The sequence below is a fragment of the Centroberyx gerrardi genome, chromosome 16 (assembly GCF_048128805.1).
Source record: "Centroberyx gerrardi isolate f3 chromosome 16, fCenGer3.hap1.cur.20231027, whole genome shotgun sequence".
NCBI classification, from domain to species: domain Eukaryota; kingdom Metazoa; phylum Chordata; class Actinopteri; order Beryciformes; family Berycidae; genus Centroberyx; species Centroberyx gerrardi.
Genome location: NC_136012.1, coordinates 13,071,962 through 13,099,684, shown reverse-complemented (window position 1 = coordinate 13,099,684; position 27,723 = coordinate 13,071,962). Strand labels below are relative to the sequence as shown.

At 41.7% G+C, this 27,723-nt stretch overlaps 1 protein-coding gene across 1 annotated transcript; it reads right to left on the bottom strand.

Annotated features, from left to right (window-relative positions):
* Positions 1-4,918: 4,918 nt before the first annotated feature.
* On the bottom strand, positions 4,919-27,716 carry abcb7 (ATP-binding cassette, sub-family B (MDR/TAP), member 7). Its single transcript, XM_071916921.2, has 16 exons — positions 27,529-27,716; positions 25,863-25,946; positions 24,735-24,812; positions 23,443-23,562; positions 20,150-20,282; positions 18,002-18,270; positions 17,141-17,229; positions 16,865-16,952; positions 14,478-14,652; positions 13,314-13,471; positions 11,351-11,514; positions 11,027-11,156; positions 10,377-10,548; positions 9,125-9,228; positions 8,281-8,388; positions 4,919-6,504 (listed from the first exon to the last, which is right to left on the bottom strand). Exons 1-16 carry the CDS (start codon positions 27,676-27,678, stop codon positions 6,289-6,291), a joined length of 2,238 nt encoding a protein of 745 aa, XP_071773022.1. The 5' UTR covers positions 27,679-27,716; the 3' UTR covers positions 4,919-6,288.
* Positions 27,717-27,723: the final 7 nt, after the last annotated feature.

The window sequence follows — 27,723 nt, the reverse complement described above, 5'->3', positions numbered from 1 at the left end:
GTCCATCTACTGCAGCTCTATGACAGATCTCATTATTACTATTACATTACTATCTTATATGTAAAAAGAAAGATTGATATTGTCTGTTGTTGTTGCTCCGGTCTGCCTGCAGCACACACATAACATGCACTCACACACTCACTCACACACACACACACACTCACGCACTCACACACACACACACACACACACACACACAGAGAGAGAGAGAGGGAGAACACACAAGAACACAGGCCTAACTTGGAAATAGATGAGTAGCACTTATTTTATTAGCAGTGTTTTCTCTTTTCACTTAAAGCACAAGGACTTAGGCTAATGATCTCCATAGTAACAGAAATTATAGCCACATTTCTTAAAATACCTTTCCAGCTCCAGTAATCATTACAGATGTTTTCAACAAGGTAGAGACAAATTGTCTTACAGCTTGGCTTAGCAGCGTAACCTGATAAATAAAAGTGCTTTCTAAACTGAGGAGAGCAGAACATTTTCTTGCCAGTATGATTATACTTTCTGTCTTCACATCTGTACAATAAACAGAAGTAATTTAACACATGTACTGTGTCTGAATGTGCATGTTCGATACAGTAATATCCTCGACAAAAACACATTTGCACTAAGGCATAGATGAGGAAAAAGTAGTTCTAATACTGAATAATATAGTGACTGCAAAATGAGTGTTCTTGCCTTGGGTTGAAAGGTTGAAAGTTTGAATGTTAAAATGCTCATCTACCGTATGAAGATGGTATAATGTCAGGCATTCATTATCTGGATGATATAAAGTGTTTTATATTAGTAAGTATAAATTAATAAATTAAGGACGATGTAATTATCATAAAGGTCATCATAATATTTGTTTCAACAGATGCTTACCCAATTAAGTGTCTTACTCAAGTCAGCTATGAGATGAATATTGCCACTCAAAACCCGTGGGGGAAAGTAAGTGCAGCTCCTGTTTCTTGTGAGATACAGCATTTGTGGTATATCATTTGCAGCATCACTTGTGTTCAGCTAGAATAGTGAAATTGCAAAGAAAATCCTTATGAAATGAATGGATGTGTTAAATGAACATTCCCTATCAAACTAAACTAAACTAAACTAAGGGTCTTTGTGTGTAGGAAATACAAAATAATGACTTTACTATACTGATGTAAACATTAATATAGCCTAAATATCCAACAAAAATATAAAAAATGTGTTAGTAATAGCTGTCCATGTTCTTGATAAGAATAATGTTCACTAAAGCCTCATTCTGACTTGAAACTGGAGTTTTAATAGATTTTATATATTTAAATTTTTAAATCAAGACTGTAGATTGAACTTCCAGCAAGTGGTGAATATAGTGAATGTCATGGCAAAGGTATGTAAACCGCTATAAACCTGTGTAGTGTGAGAAAAATAACTGACAGACTTGATTACAAAATGTTTTACTTTATAAATAAAAAAAGATGCGGGTTCTCTAGACTGAGCAATTGAAGAAAGCTATAAGAGGTGAATCTGGAATTCAAGCCTATAAGAAAATGTAAAGATTAAAGGCCGTGAGGAGTAAAGAGCTGTATGTGAATGTTGGGAGTTTATGGCTTTGACACTCTCACAAAGTCTGACAGGGAAATCTCCAATAAGACTGTGACAGTTATAATCTGCATGCATCTGTCTTTGTATTAACATGAGTGTGACTGGCCAATCCCTTTGAGAAAGTGCCATTTGGCCCCATTAGTTGGAGCGGCATGAAATTTGGTGAGCATGTTTCAAATAGATGTCCTATCCATTTGATGTCCTATCTATCTTGAGTTGAAAACAACTGACGTGACAAACTTATCATTCTGGCCAGTACCTGCACCCTAAGGCACATGCTCCAATTTCATAGCATTCTGTTCACCAGATTCAGAGAAATATTTTTGGTTTTTTTCTGGCACCCCCTATTGATAGAGTTTTAAATGCCTTTACACACCTAGCTTTTGCAGCCTACTGGAGTTTTACAATGACTTGGTTTGAAACTGTCATGAATTTATGACCGATTTTCTTATAGGCCAATCATTGTTTAATGTCAGCAATGTTGTTTTCAGACGGAATTGAATTGGACACCATTTGTGTAGCTCATGGTATGAATGAAGTCTGCAAATTCATCAAAAGGTTAGTTTTTTTAACAGTAATGTAGAAAACATTGATGTCCAAGTGAAAAGTTTGTAGATCAAGTTAAGCTGCATGTTTCATGACTATCGAGTAAATGAGCTTAACTTTGACCCTTAATTATAGCGCCCCATCTTACCAACTGCATACAGTATGAATATGAGAAGTGTCATTCGTTATCTCTGTGCAAAGTTGCCATTTGCATGTAGCATCTTACAGAAAATTACAGTTTGGGTAAAAAAGAATAAAGGAACAGAATTGTGTTTTTTGGTGTTTTCTAAGTAAGAACATAACCTTCAAAACCCACAGACCCATTCATTTTCAACAATGATGCATCGTAACCAAGTTAGCTCAGCATGATTTGTGAGATGTTGAAAAGATTCAGTTGCCTTCATTGCTTAAAAAGTGAAAGATACATTTTGCCTGTGTGCATGAAACACATTGTAAGTTGTAACGAGGCATGATATAAGATATTCATAAGTTTTCTATCTGCGGCAAACACACATTAGACCAGTGTTCTGTGGCCTGGATCATCCAGGCTCTGCTCAGGTTGCATCATCTGCAACATACTGTACATGTCTAGAGTTTGTAATACCATCATATCTGCACTTCCTGACTTTAAAGGATCAGTGGTGTGTGTGTGTGTGTGTGAGTGCATGCGTGAATATTCATTCCCATTTTGACCAGAAGCATTGATATAGTACACAGGGATTACACACATAAATTTACACTCCCACACAAAACGGTGGAAATAACTACATCTTCTCTGAGGCATCGATGCATATTTATCAAGGCGTAGACGCCCTTGGCCACATACTAGTTCCATTGTAGTGAGATGGGAGTGAGCTGACTGTCTGGTGCAGAGGGAGAGCCCTGGGTCTCAGCCTATTCTGCCTGTTATCATGATGAAAAAGAATGCTGCGGACCTCATCAACAGGCCATGGGAAGCTCATTGGGGATTTGATGTGTGTGGCTGAACCCCTCTTATCACCTGTCCACTTTGAATAGGCTCCATGGGACCATGAATAAAGCACCTTGAGCATGTTTAAAGGATCAGGTTCTACGTATTAAATCCATCGCTAAATTACCATGCAGAATAATACGACTATAACATAGCGTGGTATGGATAGATACAGCGCATCAGTGTGTGCAACAAGAAGAGATCATCCCATCGACGAATCAGCAGCGTATTCTTTGTGAGTCTCCTTTAAGGATGTAAGATCTGAAGGTCGTGGTTTGCATTAGGGGCTGACTCTCCTGCTGCGGTCCATATTAAGGATGTTATTAGAGGCCTTTGTGTGCCTGCCTGCCTTTGCGGCTGCATTATGCTGCATAGTAAACAGGGAGATGGCTTGCTCATTACCTCCTGAAGAAACGCAGACAAACAGCTCACAACAGCACTAATCACATGCACACCATACAAAACAATTTGGTCATTTAACAACTGATTTTGCCAGTCAGGGTGTATAACATAACTAGCCAGAAAAGAAAAAGAAAATCTGTCTGTGTGCAAAACTTAAGAGTGCCGCGTCTTTGACCATACCAACACACAGAAAGCTTGTTGTAGCCTCAGCAAAGAAGGGAAAATGCGAACATTCTGCTGTGTGTAATATCTAATGCTCTCTCTCAGAAACCGAGCGGATCATAGTGAATTATGTTCACTGAATAATTAGCGAATAACCTGTTAGAGGCAGCAGCTGAACATTGTTGGGAGTCGCTAATGAATAGGCTCATAATCTCTTCCTAGGTTAGATTAGAAGGACGCCATTAACATCAAGTCATCAGCCTGGACATCTGACGCATGAAAGGAGACCCCATCCAACCAGTAATCATCTGGTTGGTTTCCTTTTAAGCAGAGCTCTATCAAAGTCTACTTTCATCTATAATGTGTGACTTTCTCAGGAGGTGGTGGGGGCTACACTATGCGGCCCAGCAGCGCTCGGTCTGTCACTTTATATGCATGCTTTTGTTATTATCCGTTTCAATTATAATCCTGCAAAAGGCCTTACAAAAAGTGTGTTCAAATGCATTTGGTCCCAAAGTAGGATCCAGGGACCTCCAGGGGTCCTTGAGGGGGATCCATGGCATCCCCGGCAAAAAGGGGAGCAATTTAATTTCAATATAATTTTATCCACTATACAATGAGCCCAGTGAGAATGTGTGATGACTATTTTGTTCAAAGTACACACTGTACCCGCCCGTATCCCCCCCCGCCCCATCTATAGCACAGACAGTTTGGCATTTATATAAAAAAAATCACATTGGCAACAAAAATGTTCTCAGATGGTGTTCCTTGGGACAAAATCTCATCAAATGGGGCTCCATGGTTTAATGTCTTTCAGAGCCCCTTGTCCAATGTTTGACATTACAGATGAAAACCTTGGGTGCATTCGGTGTCGCAGTCCAGAACCTGGCAGATAAATGGATGTCATCGACAATGCTCGACTCCTGCTCTATGACAGAGCTTATCCACTTATGTTCAATGGATTTTTTCCAAAGACTGTTCACAAACCTGTCTACTATGAAATCTCAAACCAACGATTTCTTTGACTGCTCTCATGGCTTCAGCAGACTCAATTTCTACCCCATCACCCTGTGAATCAAGGAATACACTTATATAATATATACGGGATATGGACACATAATATGTATTTGAAAGCAACATAAATTGCTATTAAAAAAATAAAACAGAATTTAGTATTTACAATCAGAATTTACGGATGTACAGTAATTATGAACCAAAATGTCAACCTTACAGAGCAGAACAACATTTGGAAACCTTTGACTCATCTTTATTTAGACAAAAGCCAATGTTTATTATTCTGTCTGCAGTGTACTCACACAGTCCACATGGACCAGAATGCTGTGGAAGAGCTTTTACATTTTGTGCAGTACAAGATACCCCACTAATGATTCTCTTCATTTGCAGATACAATCCCATAGCGAGATTCCTAATAAAAATGTGCATGTGACAGCGAAATAAGCCCTCAAAAAATGAGGATATACAAATATTGTCAGTCTGTAAATATCAACATTTACACGTAACCTTCATGAAGAGGCCTATTCTGATCATACAATCCATAAAAAGCTGTCTTAGCAAAATTAACATGGCGTTAAAACCCCAAACATCATAACTTACCATTAGAAGAGCCCAGTAATATCAAGGCTAAATTATATAATGACTGTAGAATGTCCCCAAAGGATGCTTTCATACTGTTGCCTCATGTGGTTCTTACTGTGGCGGAAACCATTCATGATTTATTAGCGCCATTTCTTGGCATTGCTTCTCTAAGGGTTACGCTTGCATGAATGTGATTGTAACATATACGGTTAATTCACTTGGGGGCTATTTGTATCACTATAAATCCAAATATCCACACGTTGTGATGGATCTAGAAAAGGCTTTATGAATCTACTGCTTATCTGCCAAATTCAATATTTTTTAGAACATGCCGGGCATTGAAAAACATGACATGAACATTAGAAGAGTAAATGCGCATCATGACTGAACCACACTGAAATACTTGATTTGTGAAAAATGCCATTATTCAAAACAATTAAGTAACGTGCATTAATCTTTAATCCGAGGCTTTTCAATCATGATTTCAATCATGACATAATATGTACACATCCTTAGTACAAAAAACGCTACCTACAGGTTCAAATTACATTGAAAAATAATTTAAAAAGTAACTCAATCAACATAAGTTTTATATCAACATCAAGGCATATATGTCATTCATTACACTTGTACTCTCATCTGTCTCCAATGCAATGAAGGATGTCAATGAACCTGATGTCAAAAGGGGGCCGGGGGGCGAATACCATGTTGACTAACAGATCTTTTACACACTCACGTATGTGATATACAAGGTCTCCTATGCTTGGCTTCAGCTGAGGCAACTGGCGTAGAAGCACCATCTCTGGATATCAGCCAGTGGTAAACACACTTGCTCCCTGTTCTGCTCCTCCTCTTTCCTTTGGCGAGCGATGGCCTTTATCCGAAGGAGGAGTGGGAGGGGCAGTCACACGGGCGGGGGGGCTTGGCTGGAACGGGACTGGGTGGTGGGGACGTACCCCCAGCGCCCCACAGGCCGGGGATTCCAGTGCAGGCCATCTGTGAGGGATGAAGAGGAAAAAGGACACGGAGGTGGCAGCTTCTCAACAGGAGCAGTTTCCGCAGCCCTTGACACTGTTGAGGATCTCCTCCTGCAGTTTCCTCCTCTCCTCCTCCTTCGGGGACAGGCGCTCGGCCACCGGCTCGGGCCTGCTGTTGCTGCTGAGGATTTTGCTGTTCTGGGTGTTCCACAGGTCTGCGTACAAGCTGCCCGGAATACTGAGGAGGGCGTGGTGGCTTCCCCGCTCCGCCACTTTACCCTGGTAGAGAAAGAGAGAATTCAAATTTCAAAAGGCCTTTATTATCACCATTTAAAAGCATACACTATTCCACAGAAAGACCTTCCATTTGAACCACACACTTAAAAACCTTTCAATTCCAGCTAGAAATAAAGAATAAAAAAAAATATAGACAGAAAACCCTGCAACAATTACATGTTAGTCATACTTAAAATTTCAACATCAATTCTCCATCCTCTTCAACAGAACATAGGACCCCACTCACCCCCCACAATGCCACAAAGAAAAGAGAGAAAGACAAGGAAAAGAGAATAGAGGAGATAAAGAGAGATTAGCCTCAGCTGAGCTGAACCCCAAGTTTACAAAAATGGCTGCAACACAAATGGAGTTAAAATGGAACGGGCCGTGAATACCAAGTCCTACAGTTAGCGTCTCTTCCTGACCACAAAACCCTGAACACACTCTCTGCGGAGAGTCAGCTCCCCTAGAATCCCTGCCGCCTCCCCAACAACTGTTGCCTTCCCGTCGCAAAAACATGGACACACAGACACAGACACACATCCGCATACATGCACACACACACAAAAAACACACATCCCTCCCACACAGTCAAACACAAATAAAGGCACCCCCTTCCCCCACCTCCCACGAGCGCATGCAGAGGTGTTGGCATCATCTTTAGCGCGCACAAGATGAGCATGTGACTGCTTCCACTCGTTATTTTAATGAGCACCCCCAGGCAGTCCTCTGCTGATGACACCAGCGAACGCCATGGCGACATCACACGCAAACATGCCTCCTCGCCACGACCCTCTGATCCCTGCCATCTGACGCTGGAAACATGGGCGTCTCAGAGCAGAGCTTGCTCTCTGCAGTTCAAAGGAACCAACACTCCTCACTTTATCGCATCTGACTCTGGCACTGATGGATAATGTCACTTCACCTGTGTTGCATTTCACATTAACTGTTGCTTTCCAGATCTCAACAGACCTTACTCTGTGCAGATGTCTTCAATCGTAACACATAAACCGTTCTGTCCTCCAGCATTTTTCTGTCATCCTTGTAAACGGGTGGGGCTGGCATCATGGGTGTTTCTCTCATGTACAATGCAATGAAGATTCACTCTTTCCATGTCTTCCATTTTAACCCCATCTGTCTCTCTATGGCACCTTTAAGCCTGGCTTTGGCACATTTGGCCAAAACCTGTATAACCATTTGAATGGCAATCTCCATTGAAAGACATTTTTAGCCCTGGATAAGGCCTCATCAGTGTCTGGGAAGCTGGCCCATACAGTATTAGTCATTGAGACAAACAAGACTGTCCTTCCATCATGCCATCTGACCAAAACAGCCAGTCGAGTCTGACTGCTTTAATGAGCCCTTATGGAGAAAATAATACATTCACTTCTACCAACAGTGTCCTGTTGTTGTCGGACTTAATGAGAACAGCTAAACAAAGTGTGTTTTCATCACGTACGTGGAAGAAAGGTAACTGAAAATAAATAAGTGGCAAATATGGAGCCTACTTGCTAAGTTCCTGTTCCTGGCCATTAGAGTGTACTGAAGGTCGCGCAGTGTGCAGGTCATCATTGTTCCCATCAGTACACAATCATCTAATTGGACTGGTAATTAACAGAGCGCACGTTTACACTGGAAAAACCTGAACCGGCATATAATTGGCTTTTTTATCAAACTACCATTACAACTGGAATATTTAATCAGAAAACAAGGTTGGAGGTAGAAGAAGCCAGCCTATATGGTACAAGATCAAATAAAAGAAGTAAATGGAGTTCTTACCTGATTGAGTACTATAATCTCATCTGCATCTACGATTGTGGAAAGCCTGTGGGCGATGAACACTGATGTCCTGTCCTTCACCATCTCCTTCATTGAACTCAGAATGTTCTGGAAGCACACAAAGGCAAATAACAATATTATCAGACTGGTAAGCTTTACAAGAGTATCGCCTAAACCAAAGAAAAATATAAAGTAATATCACAGGTTTGCAATTACAGTGGTCGGCAAAAATGAGATGCAAAAAATGAGTGACAGGATATATATGAAATGTACTCCCAAAAATTAACTTTAAGGTAATGCTAAGTCAACAGAATGCTGCTCAGCAACATCTACCTTCATACGCTCGCGAAGGTGATTGTTCTTCTTTCCAGTGTTTACATATGATAATATGAAAAAAAAGCTAGCGCAATAGGAAGCGATATGAAAATCTCAAATCTTGCAAATGAACTACTAATTATAGCGAACTACTACAACTAATGCCCCACTCCTTTCCCGAAGTTCAGGGAGGGCATGCTGAACTTTCTCATTAAGTTTAACATTTACAAAGACTGTAGGCTTTAGACTGAGCTGGAGATTAAGTAGGGGAAAACAGTGGCAGGTGGCAAGGGAGAACATGGGGGTGGTGTGTGCGGGGTGTGTATGCCACAGCAGGGATATGACGCAGGAGTGAGCTGAATTATTGTGTACCTACAGTAGGTGACCGAGTGGGTGTTTGTATTGCTGAGTGTGTAAGCAGGCATAGTGAGGTGTCAACCTGTACGTGCAGCACAGAAAGGGTGTTTGTCGGTGTGTAATGCATGCCAGTCTTGTCGGTGCATACGTGTTTATGCACCATCATGCTCACCTCTTCTGTGATAGAATCAAGGGAGGATGTTGCTTCGTCATACAGGAGGATAGGTGGATTCTTCAGTATTGCCCGAGCGATGGCGACGCGCTGCTTCTCCCCTCCTGAAACAAACCAACAGACCGGCCGAGGCGAAAAGGTTCACAAAAGGATTTCTGAAGCTATATGTGTGAGGATACAGCAGGTTCCTCTCTGGCCCTTCTCATAAGATAATTACCTCAAAACGGAGGGCAAACACTAGAGGCTTCAGAGTGGTAAAAACAGACTTTCACTTAATTGTGAACAAAAATCAGCGGGGAACAAAGATTTCTCCCACTGTGTCCGACTCGGCCTTTATTACATGTGAGCCGTGTGTGGCCTCTTGAAAGCAACTGGTGTTCAGCAGATATAAATACTGCCAGCAGCGGAGAGCAGCACATGAGGTTAGGAGCCTCACAGCCCTGACTGCCCCCCCCTCACACACACACACACACACACACACACACACACTCACTGGCAGCTGTCACGTACAGCCGCAGTGAAATTAATGAGAAGTTAGTCATCTCTTTATTTTACCCTTTCTCTCACTCACTCAGTCACTCCAAATAAAGAAAATTGTGCTGCCAGTAATTGCGTCTTGAATGTTGAGTGAAAGTGCTCACAGTGGTATGTTTATGTGGGCTAAATGACTTATGGAGTGATGCTTGCAGCCAAATACTACTCAGTCTTGCGTTATCAGTTCAGATCAAATGAGGATCACTTTTACTGCCAGGCAACATGTTGGCAAGAATATATGTCTATATGCCAAACAGCAGATGACAATAAAACACCAACAATGCAGCAAAAAAATGGAATACAATCATTCATCAGCATGTATTCATGTTCACAAATAAAGGTTGGATTGTCACATGCCATAAAATAATAATTTTGGAGTGAGTAATAAGTCATATAGTGCACTTACCCTGCTTAATGTGTTTAACTATTCCTGACTTTTACAAGACAGTTGCTCATAATTATAGTTATGAAAATTATTTCTAACTGTCATATTTACAGTAATTCTAATACTTGAAAATTATTTCTAACTGTCACATTTACAGTCATTTTAATACTTGAATTGATATTTTGGAATAAAATTCTCAGCAGGTATTTACTGAGATCACTTCCTGGTTTGCCTTGTTTTCAATTCAATATGACGCTCAGGGGAATACAGCCAATGTACGGCAGCGAAGAGCATATTTAAACCAACAACAATAGCTCTAGTGGTGCAGCGTACCTGACAGCTTGAGGCCCCGCTCCCCAACCTGGGTGTCATAGCCATGGGGCATCTTGAGGATGGCATCATGGATGCCTGCTAGACGCGCTACCTGGTAAACCTCCTCTGTTGTAGCGTTGATGTTCCCATACTGGAGGTTGTAGAAGATGGTATTGTGGAACAGAACGGCGTCCTGACAACAGCACAGTAAGAGACAAAAATGAGGCTTCAGAGAATATTTTTACTGCAGCAGAGACAGAAAAAGAGGACTGCAGATAAAAAAGAGAAGGGTAGGAGGGAGAAAGAGAAAGAACGCAAATGACAAATACTGTTCATGTACCATCTGTTCAGATCAGATTGTAAGCTTACCGCAATGAAAGCTTAACTGAATTCAGCTTATTTCTAATTCTGTTGTGCTTACTAATTTTACACTGTTCTATGCTGCCCCCTTGTTGTATATAATTACTTCAAGTATCTCAGTGAATTACAATTACCTTTGGATAGATAGACGTAAATGGAAATCTGGAAATATGCACATTTGACATTCATGGTAAAGAAGGTCCCAGCATAGAATAAACAAATAAATTAATTGCCATCTTATTGGTGAAATTCCTTAATGTTCCGTATATAGTTTTTTTTCCCTTGTTATGTTTTCTGTTGTTGTGTCAGACCTGTGGTATGACCCCCACAGCCTTCCTCAGACTGTCAAGGCTGACGTCTCGGATGTTCTGCCCCGCTATGTAGATGTTCCCCTGCTGGGGCTCGTAGAAGCGGAACAACAACCGCACGATGGTGCTCTTCCTGCAACCAGACGTGGAACCAATCGTCAGCATCATCCTGTCTGTTGGCTGCACCCCCACCGTCTACTGATGTTACCGGGTGATAAAACTAGCTGCACATACAAATGAGATGACACATACTGGGCTAGAGCTTTGATGGCACGTATGCCAACAGGCGTCTGCGTTGCCACCAAAGCCGAGTTCCCCAATACCTACCCAGACCCGCTGCCGCCGACTATAGCCACCTTCTTCCCAGCAGGCACGTCGAAGGACACTCCGTTCAGGACTTTGTGGCCCTCCAGGTATTCAAAGCAGACATCCTCGAAGCGGATGGTGGCATCCTGCGGTGCGACGGCTAGTACCGGGGCAAGATCCCTCTCCTACAGCAAACCAGCAGAGTGGAGTTAGGGAAACGGATACAGAAGAGCCACTGGCAGTCTAGGCCCAGTATGATGCAACATCACTCCAACACCTTGTAAAAAACACTGGGGACAGTACTGGAATAAACAGCCCACACCCTCTGTAGAAAGCAGATACATTTGCAGCAATTTTAACAGGTAATTTCAAAAGACTGGCTCATTCTTCAGACTGTCCTTCATGGTCGTACAGGGATCAATAGTCGTGAAAACTTTTTGTACATAATGAGTTTTCCATTGTGCTGGGTTTGAGCCAAGGTCAGCAGTGAATAAAGCAGTGCCCTTACCTCCAAAAGTAAAAGCCTGCTCTGCTCTGCTTCTATACTACCTAATAGCAACATAATCACCCGCAGTCCACCGCAGCCAGTGAATAGTGATGATAACATGCAATCCATTAGTATAAACAGATGCTAATTTCACACACCCCAAAATGGAAAAAAGACAACAGAGCCAAAATAAAATTAAAATTTTGTGGAGCAGTTATAAGTGAGGGGGAGTTTAGAATGATTTTACATCTACATAATAGGCCGATGTGTTCCAAAAAAAAAAAGAAAGAATAAAAAAAAAAAAAAAAAAAAAAAAAAAGAAGAACGACTGTTCAGGCAGTAATGGGCTGCTGGGCAGTGCCATCCCACAGGGAAACACAATGGAGAGGAGCATTACTGATGAGTGAAAATAACTGGACAGATTCATTTCTCCTACTGTAATTACAGGCTGGAGACAGGAATGGCATTCGTATTGTTAAGCAGCAGGCACACATTTGCACTTAAGTGTACTCATGTGACGCAAGATGGGCTGTCGAGTCTTGTAAAAAAAAAAAAAAAGTGCAGAGAAATGTCTCACTTAAAAATACAACTGATAGTTAGTGCATTATAGGCCTACATGTTTAAAATCCGAATTGTATTGGCAAAAATATTTAGCAAAGCTGAAGGATCTAGTTTTAGATAGGATTTATTAATGTTTGTAGGGGACGAGATAGGGACGAGACTCCACCTTTGTAGCATTAATGAATTTCTGACCTCAGCCTCTGGGAAAGTTGCTACAAATCAACAGATCAAACTGCCCGATCAAACACTGCCAGATCTGGAAAGTCGTCATATGCATGTCGTAAAAAGTACGAGCCAATTTGCATCAGTTAGCAGAACGTTAGTAGCGTAGGCATGTCAGTCACCCATGTGGCAATTTTCACAATATCTGATACAGATCACCCTATTGCAGTATGTAATGTCATGCGCTACAGGTGGCATCAAGTGAGTAAGCACCTGAGTCATCAAGCACACACTAACACATAATTACTATGTTTGGATAAAAGCTATTATTTATTTACACATGCAGCCATAAGAACAACCTGTTGAACACAATGTTGTATTGGAATTTTACTATTTATGCTTTCTGTGCAATTTTACATGATGCGCTGTTGCTGGGTAAATGCATCATTTCTAACAGTGATCGGATCAGTGATCAGCCAATCGCACTGAAAAAATGTAAATGAATTTAAAATAAAAAAAATCAGCAACTGTATACAGCCCCACAAAACCTGATCGGTGCATCCGTACTAGAAATAAAAGACGTAGGTTTGTTTCTGACTTTATTTTTGCTTTTGGTTTGTATATTGAACTTTTAATTCACATTCTATTGTGACAAAGCTCAGCCCTACATTTCCATTTTGTTACTGGGGGAAAAAAAAGAAAACACACATTTTGTGATTCAGTTTCTCTGCTAGAATGTAGTGTAATGAAGTGCCGGTCGGGCTGACAAGTTACCTTGATCTTGGTGTCTACGCTGAGCAGGGTAAAGAGGGTGTTCATGTCTATTAGGGCCTGCCTGGTCTCTCTGTATACTGTGCCCAGGAAGTTGAGAGGAAGGGAGAGCTGGAAGAGCAGGCCGTTCACCATCACCAGGTCTCCCACTGTCATAGAGCCTGCACAACAGCAACAAACAAATCACAGTCCACACACCGTCTGTCAGAGTGGAAATTAATCAAGCTTTCTTGATTCAATATCTTTAGTATCTAGGGATACGAGATTAAAAAAAAAAAAAAAAAAAAACTAACATACAACCCAGTTCTACTGTGAACTTGTGAAAGCATTCAAAGCATGAAACAGTTTGAATCCATCTCCAACCCTATGATTTCATTTTCTGCATCAGGGCTATTTTATTTCCCTTTCATGTCACCTTTTCATCCTTGCTGTGCTTTGTGCTCATTTAGTTTCTGTTATCCAGTTCAGCTGCGTCTTTGCTTGTCATTCTCATTTGTTCATTTGATTTTGTTTTGAGATGTTTTTGACGATAACATTGTTTTTTTGTTTTTTTTATTTCAACTGAAAAAAAATAGTTTCCCCACTGTGCTGTCGCCACGGTATTAAGGTGCAAATTCAGGTCAGTCTGCCCAGGGTGGGAAACTTCACACTTCTATACCTGGATGATATCAAACTTTTCTAGCACTTAAGAGAATCTTTTTCCACAAATCATGTTGTTTGTTAAGCAGTACGCACTTAATAAAAGGAAGTAAAAGTTCTATTACTGAGGAAATTTTACCTTAGCTCTAACCTTAACACCATAACAATTCACCATCACAACTCCCACAATCCTCTTCTGGAATTCATAAAGAACTACTCCGTCTACTCTGTCTTTGACTATTCAAGACAACATGAGGAAATTTCATAATCACCAATTCACAACACTGACTGACATGAATTATATGACGTGAGATGGCCAATACTTGCACTTCTACAATGTATTCTGAAAGCTAGCTAGCTAACTAGCGTCTAAAACTACAAATTTGCCATGGGACTGTACAGAGTCTGTATTTGTTTTCTCTTCTTTCTACATCTCAATATTGCAAATGCAAATGCAAATAAACTAAACTATTTTCTGATTCTATCTCTCATTGATCCATTCCAACCCGCCTTCCCCCCTGCACTCACCTGCCATGATGCCCTTGCTGGCCAGCACCATGATGGCGGTGAGGCCGACACTGAAGATGACACTCTGGCCAAAGTTGAGCATGGCCAGTGTGGACGTGGTTTTCAGAGAGGATGACTCGTAGGTCTTCAGGTATCCATCATACTTTTCAGCTTCGTACTTCTCGTTGTTGAAGTACTAGAGCCGAGAAAAGAGACATGAACAGCGGGAGGAGAGAGGGGAGGAGGGGGCGAGAGAGAGAGGGGAAGGACATACAACAGGAAGGGAAGTGTTAGCGGAGAGAGAAAAACAGAGAGACACAGAATATGGTTAAGGTTAAAGGTTAAGGAATCATGGAGTGTAGTGTCAGACAGACACTTTAGAGCAGCCTGCCTCCAGGCTGCATTTGTTCTCAGTGACCAGTCTGAGTGTTGTCTGGGTCTCGGTTGGCCTCTAAAGCTCTTTTTCATGTCTCTGTATCTTCATCTCCTCACCACTGATCTAAAAGGACCTGGTGGGCGATAGCACAAAATCCAGAGCCTGCTCTGCAAAGGAAACTATGGAAGAAGAGAGTGATCATGGCAAAGGCAAGGTATGGCGAATGGTAATGTTAGGCGCGATGCCAAACAAATAATATTCCTTAAAATGTTTCATACTTCATTTTCTTTAAATAAAATGTTCTTGTTATTGAGACAGAAGAATTGTGCGTCACAATATCCCAAAATCACCATATCATCATGATATGATTCCACTGAAAGACGATAAACAATAGTATTGAATTATCACCCGGCCCTAGACATGGGCATTTAGGCAAGCAAAACATTAGGCTAAGATATATAATGATAAACAAGGCCTAAACGCCATCGGTAAGCTGAACAAACAAGGGATCAGCACAGTTGCCTCTATCCAACACAGGAATTACTTACTCAGCCTCTGGATGAGTAGGGATGGCTCACGAGAATTGTGCCACACAAGTACAGCTTCACTAATTCTGATATCTAGACTTGCAGCTTTCATTTAGTAAAAAAAAAAACAAGGGTGAGTGTGAGCCTAGAGAGCCTGCCCCTCATCTAAAATTCAGTCTAAATGCCCTGACTAGCTGAAAATGCGTCCTGAGTAAAATCTGCTGCCAGTGACTAGGGTGGGACCAACGCCCCCCCCCAAAAAAAAAAAACAACAACAACATCAGGCCTCATGAATCAGCCAAAAGCACATCCCAGTTAAACTCTGCCAGTACACAACCTACACCGCAATCAAAACAACAACACTCCTAAACTCTGCTGCCTATTACCTAATAGCGCTGTTTGTTTAGTTTGCACTATTGTTTCTCTGCTCTTGTTAAGTGGGCGATTTGCTTCTCTAGCCAACGGCAGTGGTGCTGCTGCTACTGACGTGCCATTGATTTGCATACCGGGAAATGCAGGGAATAAGAGAGAGAAAAGTAGCACATGGAGGACAGACTGAAGCAGTGCAAGGCACCGTGCTCAGGTTCTCATCCAGCCCTTTGTGAAAGTGGAACGGATTTCTGAGTGGGCGGAGATCTAATTACATATGCACACTCACAGCTCACAGTGATGCTAAATCCAGCCGCATTGACACAGATGACACAAAATAACACAGAACAAAACGTTAAGAAAAACAGGACGCAAAATAATACAGCATAGAAAATAACACGGGTACCAAAATATATCTGGAACAGCCAACAAAGCATCCGAAGCTGGATGGTGATTATGTTTGTATGTGTACTGTGTTCAACCAGGTTACCTAGAAAGAGGCTTAAAACAGGAAAGGATAAAAACACAGGCTAATCATGCCACTGAGGAGAGTATAAAGGTAATGTTTATATTCACACATCTCACAACAGTGAGATGCCTGTGAGAACATGTTCCCCCACAAACCATCCTGATCCTCATCAGACATTTCTATTCAAAGTTAAACTGCCAATGACAGACATTTTCAGTCCAAAACTATAATTGAGACACAACTTGTGTCTTTGAGTAAACCAGGAAATGAGTCCTGAGTGTCCAGTGATAAGTGTCTCATTGTTTGTAGCAAATGAAATTACATTTAGAAAAAAAAAGTGGACCGTTTCATACAGAGAGAGAAACAGAGAGAGAGGGACTTTTCTTTAATTAAAAGGCAAATTCTGACAGTGGTAATCATGCTAATGAAACACATTATCACAGGAGAGTAAATATTTGTTCACATCAAATGTGCCTGGCTTAGATGGAGAGAGGAGAAAGACTAGAAAGGGAGAGATGAGGGGGAAGGAGTGATGAGGGAGGAGGAGCTGAAAGAAGGGGGGAGGGAGGAATTTTAGGTAAGATGAGGAGCAAGTTGCAGAGGAGGAGTGTGTGTGCAGGGAGGTTACAGAAGGGGGTGGGGGTGGGTAAAAGGGGAAGGATCTCACCTTAACGGTCTCATAGTTGAGGAGGGAGTCAATGGCTGCGTTGCCTGCCTCATTGTCAGCTTTGTTCATCTCTATCCGGAAACGAGTCCTGTGTGCAAAATGGACATGCAGAGACTTAAGCACAGCCTGAAGTAGTTCAGTCTGTGACTAAACATTGTTACTGACAGCACAGAGAGCCAGAGAGAAACTGAGTGAATCATGGTGAATTGAGAACGAATATTAACAATCAATGGTGAGGCAGTCCTTACACAGAACTACAGACAGAAGTGTTTTTACCTCCACTGAGTGACTAGAATGGTGAAAGCGGTGTATGCTGATAGGGTCCCCACGGTCACTGCCGCAAACTGTCCACCGCACTTGTAATACTGTGGAGAAGGAGAAAAGCCTGGTCAAGACAAAGCATCTTTTATGTATACTGTGACTCAAGAGCTTTGTGGTAAAAAGTCAAGCAACCAAATCTGACTGCTGCGCTCCAATACTGGCGTCACAAGGTATTATAAGAGTGCACTCTTTTTGGCCATTCCACTATGAAATTGAGTGTTACAAATGGAGGGGAAAATACAAGAACTAATCGTGCTAATGCTTTAGCTATTTGGGCAATGGAGTCTGCCCTCATTACAGACAAGCTGACATTATGGTCCAGAGTGGGATAATAACATGAAACTATAGAGGAGCCATTCTTTTAGTGCCGGCCAAGGAGGGGGGCATCTGTTCAGGGCATACTCCACAGGAGGACATTAAGCGGCTACAAAGCTTTGGGATTCATCATTGACACTAATAGGCTCCATGTTGCCACCAAAAGTTCATGGGAATTCATATTCCATTTAGAATGCAAATGAGACAATATCCCCAAACTCATTTCCAGACAATCTGCTGTGAAAAGCATCAAGGTGATGGAAGGTCCTGAGCTGACATGAGGGACTGAAACAGAATAGCCTGCTTGTATTAAACACTTATCTGAAGAAGCAACTCACCTGAAACAGCAACAAGAAAACAAATTAAGAGCCAGGAAAGTCAGAGGTTTCTAGTAGTATGCTACAAAAACCCAACCGCCAAGCCAGTCATTACAGATTACAGACTAACGACTACAATCTTCAGTATCTGTGCTTCTGGACTTCACCCTGGGACTCTGCTCACCAGGATGGCACTGACGAGGCTCATCTCGAAGACCGTGGGTCCTAGATTGAAGACGAGCGCGCTGAGGATGAAGGAGATGCCCCGTGTGCCACGGTCGATGGCCTTGGACAGCGCTCCTGTCTGGCGGCTGAGGTGGAAGCCCAGGTCCAGGTTGTGCAAGTGGAGGAAGACGTTCTTGGCGATGCGGCGGATGGAGCTCTGGGCCACCTTGCCAAACACAGCGTTCCTCATCTCATTGAAGAGGGCTGCACACGCCCGTGACGCACCATCTGGGATCGTGGAGAGGAGAGAGAGAGAGTTTAGCACATCTGCTGTGAAAAGCAGAGAGGTTCAAACAGCAGGGCTGGGTGCTACCAAGTGAGAATAACTGTGACTAAATCTATCCTCACCTTAAAAGCTAAAGACAGTTATGTAGCTCTAAGGGGGATGAGGCAGCAAAACAAGAACCTGACCCATACGGTTCTTGTCCTTTAAGAAGTAACAGAGTATCAAGGGAGTAGAGACAAGACAGGGTTGCGGCTAGTCAACCGCTCTTAATTGAAGGCTTGTAAGAGGCGGCAGGGCAGGTCTTTCACATCATCCCTGGTCTGCAAGCCCTGCAGTGCTAGAGCTGCAGCCTCCCCAAGCCTCTGTAATTACAGAGCAGGATGCTGTCTGAAGCCTCGCTACTATGGCAGGCTAGCACACTGCAAACAGAGGGAAGGGAAGGAGGGCATTTGAGTGTACGTATATGAGTGTGAGTGTGTGTGTGGTGGGGAGGGGCTACATGTGTGAGCAGAATACCAGAAGAGGGGGAGGAGGTTTTAATAAGAGTGGCGGGGAAAGAAATTACTATACTTGTCAATGAGCAAGCTTAATTTCACCGCTGCCTAGGCCTAGACCTTCTCTCACTGATCTGGACAGAGAGGATGGATGCAAGCAACACAGCCTCTCTTCACTTTATTTTCTTAATTGGATAATTTGAGACTTTTAAAATTAAGTCGCTTGATCAGCAGCAAAACCAAAGTAGTTCCATTAGAGTTTCTGCTCCACGTAATACAAATTAGATCTAACTCTAAGAACATCAATTCTTTGATCCAGTAAACTTGTTATTATGAACTGTTATACAAGCAGATGGCTTGCATGACTGTCACAAATTAATATTAGTCTGTGTTTGAATGACACGTGGCCTTCCTGTGGCGATTCTACCGAGTTGTGTGAATACATGACTTGTCTGATGAAACCAGAGGCAGGGTAATAATAGCTCCGTCTGCCGGTCTTCATGGGCTGTAATGTGGCGTTAAATAGGAATGCTCATCTAATGAACAATGTGTCCACATCTGACAAGGTAGGATGAACACTGAGCAACCTTTTCAGCCAAATTACACCCGCCACCACAGGCTCCAAGTGTCGGGCCACAAGCATCGCAAATAGGGAACAAAGAACACAACTCCATTCTCTAAGAACATCCCTTTCATTCTTACTCCTCATCCTAATTCTCCCCGTCTGGAGTTCTGTTCTTGTGCTCCAATTATTCCACAGGCAGCATTAGCGTGCAGGACCTAAGTGGGCTCATTAAAATAAGTAGCTACAGGGCTAAGTGTACAGTGCATCCAAGCTGATCTCACTCAAGGCCAGAGTGACTTGCACCGAGTGCCAGGTTCATATTTATTTGATTTTTTTTTTCTTTTCTTTTCATCAGCTCCTCAGAGGAAATACTCAGGAAGGAAGGAAGGAACTTCACATTCACACTACAACTAATCCTTGACCCTTTTTGCATTCACAGGGCCCACTTGGACAAGGAGGAGAGAAAAGGCAAGAACATAAATAAAATAAAAAAAACCCATCTAAAACTAATAACCATCCCAGTCATTTCAAAGGACATTAACAAACTCCCACTGCGCCCCACTGCTTTACAGATGTATCCAGCTCTGTCTGCACACATACTGGAACCTCATCAGCACTCACGAGAGGGCCGTCTGGATTAACAGATGTGTACTCAGACGCAGAAGGAAGGACATAATGTAAATAATGGGATGGAAAACGGAGGTTGCAGAGTGGCATTGATATGAATGTGTTGGGAAAGGTCAGCCTGTAGATAATAGGCAGTCCCACAGTCCCCTCTGATGAGCTCGGCACCTGCCAGCGGAACACAAGTCTGGGACTCACAGCCAATCAGCACGGCCGTTGCTATGGTAGCCACGGTGCTTGGCGCGTCACTCAGGTTCAGCATGTGTCCCGACATCTGGTTGAGCTCGTCCACCGCATACTTAAACATGAAGGGCACCATCACATTGGTCATCTGGGAAGGAGAAAGCATTCGGAGAGGAGGAGAAAAAAAAAAAAGAGGGGAAATAGGTTCAATAGCCCGTTTAGGCCACAATTTAAAAATAACCCAGTCCTGTTTTACTGCTCCTATATAGGGCCGGTCGACCTATGTAGGGCCCTTTGTGTGTGTGCACTCCAAAAGCTTGGAGAAGTGGATTTCCACTGTTGTTAGGCTGTAAATCCAATGTTAGGTATTCAGGTGCATTCAGGGGTATATTTGTATGTATGTATGTGATGCTGTGTGTGTGTGTGTGTGTGTGTGTGTGTGTGTGTGTGTGTGTGTGTGTGTGTGTGTGTGTGTGTGTGTTCTCCTCAGCTGGCTGCGCTGGTGCTAGTGAGGTGGCTGATGCTTCCTGCTAATGGAATTGAGATGGTTATTAGGGCTAATTAAAAGCACAGGGACAGTTGTGTGACTCAGACTAGGCAGACCACAGCGCATTAGGACAGCCAGAGAGCACAGCAGCACAAAGCATTTTCATTTGGGGCCCATTTCATTTGAACCTCTCAACCCCTAACACAGCGGAGATCATATTTTTTTTGTTTTTTAACTTCTCTTTTTGTTCCTTTCCTTCTGTCAAATTCAGCAAGATACACTTTTGATAAAAATGATGCATTAAATAGGGTAAAAAAATAAATCCATTTCAATCCTGCTCAAGTAAAGACGCCTAATAGTGCACCATTTATACTGCAAAAGCTACATCTCCAGGGTTCTTACTTCATACCCTTGAGCATTATATTCAGACAATAGAAGTCCTCTGAGTCCCTCAAGGCAAAACAATATCAGCCACTTTGCTACCAAGACAACAGAACATGACACAAAAATAGCCTGAGCCTATTATCACCTGGCCAAAACATGTCCTCAATTCTGCCACTAATACATGATAAGGTTGGATGTGTGCCTTTTATCCATTTACGACCAACACCAGAGATTATCTATACCCCATGTCAATCTGTACCTGGAGATATGACATCTCGTAATAGAGATATTGTGTTAAGTATAGTGAAGGAGAGCCTTCAGGCTATCAGGAATAGCCTATCCTTACAGTGTGATACTTAGATACACGGACTGGCGGTAGACAAGGCTGCTGGTCAATCCCAGGCAGAGAGCACTTCATTTGAGACCAACAAAAACAAGGAGATCATTATTATCAATGATATAAAATGAAAATGTCACTGATAATGTGGAGTGCAGAGGGGTGATGCATTGTAACAGCATAATTATTCAGCTGATTTAACAATTGTCTCTACACAGTTGGTGGTTTCAGTTCAAACAGACAAACCGAAGAAATCTAGGCTAACTCCAGCCAAGCAGGAAAATAGGAGGAGACGATTGGCTTGTATGTGTGTGTTCTCTCCTCCTTGGTACACACTAGAGGGAGCCATGCTGAGTGGCAGCAGGATATGCTTATCTAGGAGCTGTGAATCTGTGATTGTTTTCCAGGGTGTAAATTAGAGACCATCAACAAAGGAAGAGGAAATACATCACACACTGATTGATGTTTGCAATCAATTGTTTAAAAAAAAAAAGAAAAAAAAGAAAGGTTATCTGTTTAAAATGCATACCGTTTCAGCTTACTTTTACACAGGATCTAGGCTGTGCAATAACCTATGTGAGCTTGGATGTCAGAGGAAAGGGCATCAGTGCAGTGAATCATTTGGGTTATCAAGTAGGTATTTCCAATCACATAGGCTAAGTTTTGTCAGATTACTTCAGTAACACCTCCAAGAGGCTCACCAATTAGTTCTGGCATCCCAAAACCAGCCCTATCCATGTGTTCTCTTGGCACTGATCAGAACACAGTCTCTGTTACAACACTGCTACTACACTGCACCAAGACACAGGCTTACACTTAGCCCACAACAAGTCATTTTCAAAATCAACATCATCTATCTCACATCAGTAAGCTAACCTAAGCAGTTCACAAACCAATCTGAGGCTACGTGATGGCTGACCCCTCTAGACAGAATAGCCAGCAGTTCAGAACCCATACTGTGCCGACAATAACAACAAGCTAATGAAATGACTGAACTTGCCGTTTTGAAACAGCCTGTTAAGCAGTTCAGAAGCCACCAAAGGTTAATGGGAAAGTTGACCATACTGGGTCGCAACGGCGCACTCAGCAGGCCATAAACTGCATTGTATTGGCAAACAATAGATTTAACTATCCATGTAAAAAAAATTACCAGCAGCTGTGAACAATGTACGACTACCCAATCATGCAATAAAACTCAGGCATCTACCTTACTTATGATATATATATATATGATATGATATATTTCTCAACTGGGATCCTTTCTCTTAAGCTAGAACCACTAGTCACTTGCTTCTGATGCTGTCTTTTTGACCTCATATAAGCCGTAATCATAAATCCCTATAACTATCTGAATAAATTGTAAGTTGATGTGGCTAGAAATCAATAGGAGCCAACTTCCACTTGGCATATCCTGGCTTTTCAGCCTTGGCTGCTAGTTTGGTCTATCCAGGTTTCTGCCTCTCATATGTTTGCCACATGTACTGTATCTTCCCATGACACAGTGAGCTCTACAAAATAGACAGCATGCTGGTTGTTGGATCACAGTGCCAGGTCAGGCCTTAGGTTGCTGATGTTCTTCTCAGGCTGGACATTGGGTAAGTCACTGGCATATATCTGATCGTATTTCCCAATATTTCTGATTTGTTCTCCTTCATGTGTTAAGTTAATTTTCATCTTGTTCCTGACAGAACGGGAAACTGCTTTAGAACATTGTCCTGCTTCATCCTGGTGATGCATTTGTTCCTTAATAATAATAATTTCCTTTTCTTTAAAGTTGTTTCCATACAGGTTTGTTTGCGCCAAGAGCAAAGCCTCCTCAACCCTGATGCACTTGCCCTATGTGCCTATGTCTAAGTGCCAATTGTGTTCAAATAATTGCTGCAATTGGCATCCATCTCCACTCAGTTGTCTGAAAGGGTTCTACACTTGTTATTATTGTGCTTTTATTGTGTAATTATATACTTATCTTATGAAATAAATGGCATTGTTTGCCTAGCTACAATCAAACTGATCAAATTTATTTCCACAGTAACACAAAACAACAAACAAGTATAATAAATAGACCCTCTTTAAAGCCAGTTGCAGTGTCTCTCAGCCTACCTTGGCTCCAACAAGCAGGCCCAGAGAGATGGCAACACGCGCCCGCAGGTCTGGCCTGTCCTTTGGCCACACGTAGGAAAGCATTGCAGACAGGATTGTGGATGAATTCACCTCCTTCAGCTGTAGATAAGAAAACAACAAAAGCCAAGGCTCTCTTTAGACCATAGCACATCTTGCTTCATCCACGAGTCCAAAAAAATCTGTCTTGTAAGTACAGGTCAGATGGGTAAAACAGAAAAATATTTACCACAACGTGAACTTTCGGACCTATATCGGTCTGCCAATATTGGCAGCTAACTTTGCATTTTGCATTCAATGTGACAATCACAGTAGCCAAGGCAGGGCTCCTTGGGCATACACATGAAACATCAAATGTCAAGGGGAGTCCCTTGGGAGGTCTGGGAGCAGCAACAACAGCAGAGTCTCCAGGTGGACCTGAGGATCCAGCCTGACACTACAAGTCCCAAGAGACACCTGGGCTGTCATCCCAGCTGAGGTTGAGAGTCCACTGGTGCCAACATGGCTGTTTACCCACGCTCCACCACACACCTGCCACAGGGACTCTCCAAGGGCTGAAGAATATGCAGTAATTCCTCTAATCCACTCAATATGGTGGCACCATGTTATGATGCTGCTGCATGGCAGCGCCACCAAGCAAATTAAAGTGAAATTGTGCCCAACACCTGCTTTTAATCAAATGCAATCAGGCAATAACTGACACCGACCAAGAGAGTTAGGATTAACATTAACCGTTGGATGCACTAGTGAAGGTCCATGTACCATGTGGAGCGCTCCAGTCAATGTATCAAAAAAACAGAAGTCTATTGGTCTATCTTAATTACAATTTCTGTTTATATCCACAATATGACTGTTAGCATTTAGTGACTTTGTTACTCAGATGTAATTAGAGTTATTTAATAGTTTGAGTAGTCTTTAATAGTTAAACTCCATTATACTGTATGTATAGGAAAATTGTATTGATTGGCAAATTGATAGACTAAACATATTTACATTGGAGATTTGTTTTACATATCACAGTTAGCAAAAAAGGTTTTTGTACAATCTACATCCGTTTTAGTGTGCAAAAAAAAAATCATGTCGCATAGACTCATTAAGTGTTGACAAAAAATTGCCCACTGCAGTTTCTGTATTCACATCTGCCTGAGCTTGCATCAGCTATTCTGATGCAGTCTTGCCCTTATGTTTCATGAGCTTATCCAAAGTTGATCCCAAAAAAAACAGAGCATAAAAAGTTACAACAAGCAAAGAATATGATAAGATAAAGTACTCACCACATTTTTTGGATCTGCATTTAGTCGTCCTCCCGCATTTCCGTGCCAACATGTTCGTTTGTCTGTCACCTGCAAATGCTGTGAAAACAACACGCTTAGAAAAAGACACAATTGGTGACAAATCACCATGATACATTTATTCTTAACACATGGTTAACACACTAAAGCCGCCTTTACACTTGAGCATTTATACCGGTGTAGCCAATATATTAAAGGCTTTTTAACCTTTTCAACAAAGAAGTGTTCCTTCTTAACCAAAAACAATGAGCTTCATTCTGTCTTTTGCCCTTTGATATGTAAACCTCGACTCCAAAGAGCATATTCTTTGATACCTGGTAAGCAAAGCAGCGCTCCTCAGCCTCATTCTATTCATACCAGGTTATTGGTGGATCTGACCGAGGGTTGATTTCTGCGTAAAGATGTCAAGCCGGGGAAAGGGGGGTGGTTAAAAATAACCCGGCTCTGACCCAAATCACGGCCTAGGTTAAAAGCAGGAAAAAAGCTAGACCTGACTCGGTATTTGTTCTGTGGAAAGTAAAGCTGTAGAAAGCCTGTGCGAATGCCATAGTAACCATCTCGCACCAGAACAAGCGTTGGGCTAGCAGCGGGAAACTGTGGCAGTCAGGAGAACCGCAAAAATCAAAGCTAATGGTTAATGGAGACTTTGTTTCAATTCAAGCAGTTTAGCTAGCAAAACTACAAATATTAACGAAACACCTTGAATCTACCGGACGTATAAATAGCCTAGTTTTAAAACAATCACACAATAATCATCCACAAGATAAAATGTATTGCTGGTCTGGTCTATTTTTTTTATGTAGCCCTTTATCACAATCAAGTCTCAAAGGGCTTTACACCATCCTGTATTGCTGTATAAGATACAGTGGTTCCCACAGATCCCCCCCACCTTCCCATCCTTCTATCCTGGTTCTGCTACGGCATTTTTAGCGGGGTCAGCTGTGTAAAGACCACTGTAGATGCAGAGGAATTTAGTTATATACGTCATTATTTTGTGTTAATATTTGATTTTGATAACCGACACTGGTTTGTAAGTGTTTCTGACATAGTCTGAGGTTTGCGAGACCTTTCCTTGAGGAACCATTTGCAGTGTCTTTCTGCCATACTTACTTTTGCTGCCTCCAAAATCCGACGACTGTTTTCGCTCCTGTTGACACTCCATGTTGCTGTTCTTGGGTGTGGAGTGGAAGACAACTGAAACATATGAGATGGATTATTTTTTACTGATATTTCTAATTTCTGCTTACTCATGTTTTAACATCATAATCCCCAGGTTTGGGGTAAAGTAAGTGTAGGCTAAGTCAAATCCAACTATATCCATTTGCAATAAAAAAACAAGCACAAAATATTTTGTTCATTGTGTTTGTTCAACAAAATGCTCCAATGCTTTAGGTCAAAGTTTAAAGGTTATTCCTATGTTGAGCGTTATAGCTGTAGTGCTGAGCTAAGAAAAGAGCAAGAAGACAAAACTATCTTGTTTCTTACAGTCACACTGAAATGAAACATTTTCACCTTTTCAACTGATTCTAATAATATACACCTATTTGACAATTTATACCAAAACATAACAAAAATGTGTTATGTCCCGCCCCAACATCCTGTTTGAACAGGAAATACATCACACTAAGGAAGCAAGATGCTCTCAAAATGCTGTTTCATTGTGACTTTACTATATATTGCAGTTAAAATGTTCAGAAATTTAAAAAGTGACCAACCAGATGTGCAATATCATATTTATGGAACTTTAAGAACTACACCACCTGCTGTGTATAAATAGTACATTATTCAATACAAAGTGACTTGTGATTGTCTATAAGAGACAACCTGGACTACGTCCAGATGAGCACTTACACTTTGATGAATACAGGGATCACCTTGTCTACATACATTCGTCCACATAAACTGTGACCTTTAAACGGTGCTTATCATTAGGCAAATATCTACCAATGTAAATAAAAATAAACAATTCATGCTTAAAATACAGTAACTTTATAGAACTAACATCAGTTTGATACTATTTAAAATAGATGTATACTATGACTTTATCACCTATGACTTCAGATAAAAACAGTAGAAAAGTAAAGTTGACTAGCAGCCCAGCGAGCTAGACCTCCCATCCAGCTGTAGCTTTGAGTCAAAGAGTTACAGTCTGATTAGGACAAGACAAATTGACAGTACACATGCCAGCGATTTAAAAAACAAACAAAAAAACAGTAAGAAGCCGGCTGCTAACACACGTGATAACAATTACATCAGCAGGTTCACGGGGTGGGAGCAAGGAGGTTTTATGGTGGGAGAGACAGTGGTCTTATCTAACGCCAAGGGACATTACGTTACTGTCAGTCGGCACTTGCAACACGTGACTGGGGCCACTGACAGACACTACAAGCTGATAAAGCGTTAACATTAATCGCTAAGCACACAGACTTCTGCAACTTTACATATTAATAAATCTAAGAAGAATACAAGATTTTTCTGACGTTATTTCATTGTACAACCTATAAGGGGAGAGTGGCTGAGCTAGCTAACAAACTCATACATAATCTAGTTAGCTAAAACGTTATGTAGCATGCTAGTTAACTAGCATTAAGTTACATGACAGCGACTGCGCTTGAAAGCAAATGAGACAAAAAGACCAAACAAACAAACTCAACTGTTCTAACCTAACTTAGGTAACGCTGAAACTAGTTGGAAATAATTAACATCTCTGTCCTTGCGTAGTGACTGTCACACCAAAAACACTGTGTCCTTTCCAACTATTCAACTTATCACTGACCAGATATGTACTTTGGCGTTTATGCTCCGTCCCATTTTGACTGCCACTTTTGTTCCAAACGTGATACGAACTCGTCTGTCGAAGTAGTAGTGCTAATTTTCGTCTTTGAAAGTGAAACCCACATTTCAGCGGGACCAACATCGGCGCCATGTTGACGAAGGAAGGCAGTTAGTCAACAAACCGGCTTCGTCATTT